This window comes from Tasmannia lanceolata, unplaced genomic scaffold (genome assembly GCF_043159265.1).
Source record: "Tasmannia lanceolata isolate RefF3 unplaced genomic scaffold, GAP_Taslan_0.1 ptg000007l, whole genome shotgun sequence".
Lineage (NCBI taxonomy): Eukaryota > Viridiplantae > Streptophyta > Magnoliopsida > Canellales > Winteraceae > Tasmannia > Tasmannia lanceolata.
In genome coordinates, this window is record NW_027518684.1 from 19,960 (window position 1) to 26,054 (window position 6,095).

A 6,095-nucleotide genomic window follows, 5' to 3' on the forward strand; every position below is an offset into this window, starting at 1 on the left:
TTTTTAAGAGTTCCCTTTTCAAAGGTAACAACACAAACCTAGCTTGGTCAAGTACAACTAACTTAACAATTTTCCTATCATCCAACTCGATAAATTCTTTCATCACTTCATTCAATCTAATATTCCTGTCCCTCTGCCCCTAGTTCTTGGTTAAAAAAATATTGGTTTATAAAAAAAAAATCCCTTCTGTGGATGCCTGGCCCATGACCATAGCCCTCCAATTTGTAGAGATTTCCCATTGGAGCCTCCTCTTTTTGACCATCAAATCAAAAGGGAAATGATTGAATCATCAACACTGGAATCCAGCATATAAACTACATTGATCATTGAATAGATGGCCTTCTCCAATACTTCTGTTTGCTGTATTATTATACAATACCTTAATATCTTTCTTAAAAACAAAGATCTTTTGATTTAATCTATTTATCCTCTTCAAGAATAAATCTTTCTGATATTTAACACTGTGCTTTCTAATTAATGATCAAATGAACTTCTACTGAACCTTACTATTCCACTGTGTGATTCTGACTCATGATCATTAATTAGAAAGCACAACATGCCTAAATTAAGAAGCATTCAGTAATCAAATGCTTTATGGATCAACCATTTTAGCCATGTCTTCTTTGTTTTTTTTTGTTCATTATATGTGTATCATTTCATGCTTGAATTTTGCCATATTATTATTTTTGAAACAGTAACAGAGATTTTATTGTAGATCTCAGCAGAATTACAGATATCAATAGCATTGGAACAGTGGGTAAATATCATGTCCCTGTTAAATCACTCATAGATATATCCACAATGAGCATTGGAACTCAAGGGAAATCACTCATACAGAAGTCATACATGTCTAAATACATGATTGTTTGACAGAACTCAAAATGACCAACAATTACGCAAAGGGTAGCTTCTGTGGCAAACTAGGCAGCCATGGATGCTTGACAGAACTTGATAGGGTGCATGTCATCATCATTAAACCTGCAAATGGTAGCTTCTGCGGTATGAAAATGTAATATCAACTAATGTGGCACCTATTTCAAACCAACACCAAAACTGAATTAGCTGAATCTTTGTAGTGGTTTGGTAAATTTGTGGGCAATAGGAAGAGAAAATGTAATATCAACTGATGCATGCCTTTCTGCATGTGATGTAGTTGAAGCATTCCTTCTTCTCCAAAACTATAGAATAATGGGTGAAAATAAGATGCAAAATATTATGTCTAGCCATTTCAAGGAACATAGCAGAGCTTAATAATCAGCATCCAGATAATAAAAAAAAAGACAATAATCGAAACAACATTCAAAAATTGTGAATATGCAAAATTACCTGATAAGATGGATGTTGGTAAGCTGTACTCAATAGCCAAAAGAAAATAATTCTGGAAAAGAAAATGCCTGCTAGAGTGTTAAAAAATGACATGTGAAGCAAATGACTTAGAAAATGCAAAGTATTGATCAAGCTGGCAAAGGATTTAAATCGTGAATGAATAAATCTGCTACCAATCAAATCTGTTCACACATCTTTCCCAATTTCAAAGGCAATAGGAAATGGGTTTCAAAATTTAAAAAAAAAACCCCAATAGAAACCCTCGGTTTTTGTTTGAAATGGGTTTGAAAAAAAAAAACCCACAGAAACCCAAATTGGAAAAGTGGTGATCTAGATGGGTTTCAAAACAACAGAAACCCAACAGAAATGGGTTTCAAAATAAAAAACCCAATTTCAAAGGCAATAGGAAATGGGTTTCCAACCAAAAAACCGAGGGTTTCCAAACAAAAATGGGTTTGAAAAGAACAAAAACCCAACAGAAATGGGTTAAAAAGAAAAAAAAAAGTGGTGTTCCGAAGCTTACCTCGAGGGAGAGAGGGAGACGTGCGTCGGTGCGTCGATCGTCGAATGGAGGGATTCGTCGAATGGAAACCCAACTTCTAGCGAGGGAGAAGAGGGAGAGAGGGAGGCGTGCGTCTGGTGGGTTTTTGTTGTTTAAAACCCAAAACCCAGCCGTCGGAGAAGACGAGGAGAAGAGGGATTCGTCGAATGGAAACCCAAAAAAACCCAGCCGTCGGAGAAGACGATGGTATTATCGCATTTCTGTTTTTTAAAACCTACCTTCGACGGTATTATCGCATTTCCTATTATATCATCGACGGTTTTGATCCACTCACTTTCCATCCGACGGCTGTTAACACAGGGTGGAGTAGATAAGCTTTCCTACTCTACCGTGCAGAAACACTAACCTCATATATATATATATATATATATATATATATATATATATATATACCACACATCTCCATGCAGCCATTCAAAAAAAATCCATGCGTGAGTAGAAATCTACTTTCAAATCCTTTTATTTCAAACCGTTGACTGCTAACACAAGCATATGAATATATAGAGAGAGAGGGAGAGATGGCTGGGAAGCTTATCTCACCAATTACTTAACCAGTACTAGTGTATTGTCTTTAATTATGTCTATATATACATATAAATAGGGAGTAAATGAGGTGTGTTCGGCTTGGGAAGAGGAGGTGAGTGAGTCTCTTGTTTGATTAATCATGGTGGCCATTTGGGTGGGTCTTGGAGTGGAATCCTTTATTAGGAAGTGGCTTCCTAGAGATGGCGAGGTGGACTCCGGGGTCGTTGTGAGCGCATGAGCTGTTGAACATTATGGAGTTGTTTACGCTCTGAACATTACTATTGACAAAAGCTTTCATGGGTCCCATCTTATCTTTTCCATTGGACTTACTGCTGCTACCTTCACGCTCAGACTCATTTTCATCACCCTCAGCCCCGTTGGCCTTGTACCCCACCTTCTCCTTCTCATCCTTCTCATGCTTCTTATTGTTAGAATGCGAAGAAGCCAACTCCATGTAGGCGCCTTTGTTCTCTCCTGCAATGGTGATCACCCTCATCCTTACCTCTTCATCTCCGTGCTTGTTCCGACCCGTGGAGGCCTGTCTTCCGTTTTGAGTCATAATGCTCTCGACACCCTTTCTATTTGCTTCTTCCGTGCCCTTCATATGCACTTGGCCGGCGCCCTTCTTTGGCTCCTCTTGAACTAGCACCGTCTTGGGTTCGGTGACCACCGGTTGTGGCAATGGCTTTACCGGCTCCGGTTCAGGGTTGTCAAAGGGCTTTAGTTGGGAGGACGGAGGCAGTGGTAGAGGAGGTGGAGAAGAAGGCTTGGTCTTTGGGGACTGGGATGGAGAGGAGGGCTTAACATTCATCTTGGGAGATGGCAGAGGAGTGGGGTTTCGAGAGGCAACTTTGGGCCTGGGGGACGCTGGTAGTGAAGAGGATCCAGAGGGTTTCACTAAGGCGGCCTGAGGTGGCTCCACTTGCACCGAGACGATAGGGATGTCCGGGGTTGTGCGAGATAACGTGGGAGCTGATTCTTGTGATTGAATTTGAGCTTGAGGCTGTGGTTGCTGAGGTTCAAGTGGACGCTGTGGTTGCGGCATTGGTGATGGTGGACGCTGTGGTTGTGGCATTGGTGCTGGTGCTGGTGTTGATGCTGATTGAGTCTGAAGTGGTGGTGGTGGTGGTGGTGATGGAGCCTGGATGATTGGCGGTAGAGGAGCCTCAACGAGTGGTGGTGGTGGCATTGGAACCTGAACGATTGGCCGTGGTGGAACCTGAAGGAGTGGTGGTGGAGCCTGAACGGGTGGTGGCTGAGGACCGGGAATAGGTGGACCCTCTGGCATCCTAGACATAGAAGGCAACCTGAACCTGGGACGAATGAGGGTTGGCTGATTACTCATGGCTGATTCTCTTTTAGACGGCGGGGATATTAAATTTCAGAAATCCAATTCCAAACCAGATAGGTGATCAGGAACAACAACCAATTGCCTTCTTTATGTATTTCTGTTTGTATTTGTAGGTGGTGAAAAGTAGAGGAATATAAACGACGGACGGGACGGGCCTTTGATACCTTGGAGCATGAGTTAATTTAGAAAAAGAAGGAAGGATATGAAACGCATCTGATTCCTAGATTAAGAAATGCAGCAATCTATAAAATATTTCAAATTCACGGTTCATGTCTATAAACTTTGCTTGTGCCTCTCTCAGATGCTCTTTCCTTTTTAGAGTGGCTAGCTGGAAGGGATGGAAGTGGAATCCACATTCAAAAGATTTTCCCACACCCGGAAATGCTTTTCTCTTTTCTCAGTCTTTTGTTTTGCTTGCTGGCCTCCATGATTTCTTTCCTTCCACTTCCGCTACACAAAAGAGATTCTTCTTCCACAGCCTCCTTTTGAAAATGCATTCCGGATGCAACAGACCATCTGCGAAAGCTAGCAAATCCCTTAATATTTTAAATTTGTAGTTGCATAACTACTTGTAGTTTACAAGGAGCAATGAAATCAAATGAGCTTTACCCAACGGTACAAGTGACCGTTCAGAAATCATCAAATTTAAAACAAGGAAAAAGGGACTGAGAGGGAGTTTAGTTCTCACTAATAGACACCAGATCTCATGTCCTAGTAGTTCTGGAGTGATTAGTAATTCAACCATGTGATTGAGAAAGAATGCACAGAGCACAAGTGGGGCCAAATAGAGTGTCTACTTGGAAAGAGCCTAACAGCCATCATTTAGCATATTGGTAATATATTGTCGGCACTTCTGTATTCACATAGGCAAATCTAAGCAGCAGATATATTCTTGGATAGTTTATTTTATGAGGAGTGGGTATATTTGTGATTTTCGATTCCATACCCCTCATTCGGTGTTGAACCACCAAACCACTAACTATGAACCTGTGCACTACTACCTAGGCTTTTGATGGATCGTTGTGTCAAACAAAATTGATACTATTTGTAAACCGTCAATTTAGTTGAACATATTACTGAAAATACACTAATCAAGTGCACATGTAAGAATTAGAACGAATCCATAATAAGATCATAGATAACGATTGTGCTTCTTCTACATGAGCCAACACTCAGATCAAGAGACCACCTTGACCATTCAGTATAGATAAAAAAGGATCCAAACAAGGATGGAGCCATACATAAATGGTCGACAAATTTAAACCTTTTGATCATTAAATTCTATTGGGAGCACATTAATCGGATGATCCTAGGAACCTTTACCTATCAAGCCGTTTGATTTATGGTTGATTTTTGTAGTCCTCCATGGTGGTCTACCAAATTAAAGACATGGATTCTGCTAGAATCATGTCAATGTTGACATGATCATCGATCATGTTCTCTTTTGATGTGTCTTTTAATTTGGTCTGTGAAGGTCATTTCTAGATCATATTCATAAAGTTACCCATTAATTAAGTTGACCAAATGCTCTTAACTAATTGAGTGGCAGATCTTACCTTATTCAACAGGGATCGCTTTTATAACTATTTGGCGTTTGAAATTCAAATCAAAATAAGATTTGAAATGAGACTTACTTTAGAATGTTTAATATCTTTCTATTCTATTTGGAAGATACTCATAATTTTAATGTAAAGTTAAGTAGTTATTAATATCAGAGATAAATCTCAGGAAACATATTATATGATTTTATAAAAATACCTTGTATTTTTTACAACTTTATGTATTATTTTAGGAGTTTGTTGGTAAAAATAAACCGTATGAATTTATTAGGAAGATTCTTATTTTTAGTTTTTTTTCATTCATCTAAAGTAATGAGGCACCCTCTTCTCTTCCTTATCGAGCCATTGACCCTAAGTCCCTAGCCCACTGTGTACATGCCCGTTGTGGCTTCGCCGGTTAGTCACTCTCGTGCTCAACCTCTCCCACAACCTCCCTCATCCTCTTCTAAGCATGATTTTAAATTTTGGTTTTGGTACCAGTTTCGGACCCCACCGAAATCGAAATTTCGGTCGACATCCAACGAAACAAGATAAACACTATTTTATTCGATACAAAATTTCGGTAAAATATTTAATTAATTAAAAAAACTGGTTTTTGGGTGATTTCAACCGAAATTTCGGACGAAATAAAATACCATTTCGGTGTCGGTCTTGACCGAAATCCGAAATTTCGGTCATGCTTATGAGATTCTTGAAGTAAAATGTAAGTAGGACTTAATAGGATACTCCGATGGGCGGTCCAATGGATCCGAACAATAAGTAGTAAGACAAG

The 6,095-nt window shown here is 39.5% G+C and overlaps 1 protein-coding gene and 1 long non-coding RNA gene across 2 annotated transcripts; both read right to left on the reverse strand.

The window, feature by feature from the left end:
* Positions 1 to 677: 677 nt before the first annotated feature.
* Positions 678 to 2,255, reverse strand: LOC143880745 (uncharacterized). The gene is made up of 2 exons (XR_013251780.1): positions 1,327 to 2,255; positions 678 to 1,031 (listed from the first exon to the last, which is right to left on the reverse strand). It is a non-coding gene; the product is annotated as an uncharacterized LOC143880745 (long non-coding RNA).
* Positions 2,256 to 2,300: 45 nt separating this feature from the next.
* On the reverse strand, positions 2,301 to 3,881 carry LOC143880746 (uncharacterized). The gene has a single exon (XM_077383715.1). The coding sequence runs from the start codon at positions 3,756 to 3,758 to the stop codon at positions 2,547 to 2,549; it is 1,212 nt and encodes a 403-aa protein (XP_077239830.1). The 5' UTR covers positions 3,759 to 3,881; the 3' UTR covers positions 2,301 to 2,546.
* Between the last annotated feature and the right edge of the window lie 2,214 nt (positions 3,882 to 6,095).

What these genes read in the sequence shown, in the direction of transcription:
- LOC143880746 (XM_077383715.1), bottom strand. Translation starts at nt 3,758, where the DNA reads ATGAGTAATCAGCCAACCCTCATTCGTCCCAGGTTCAGGTTGCCTTCT.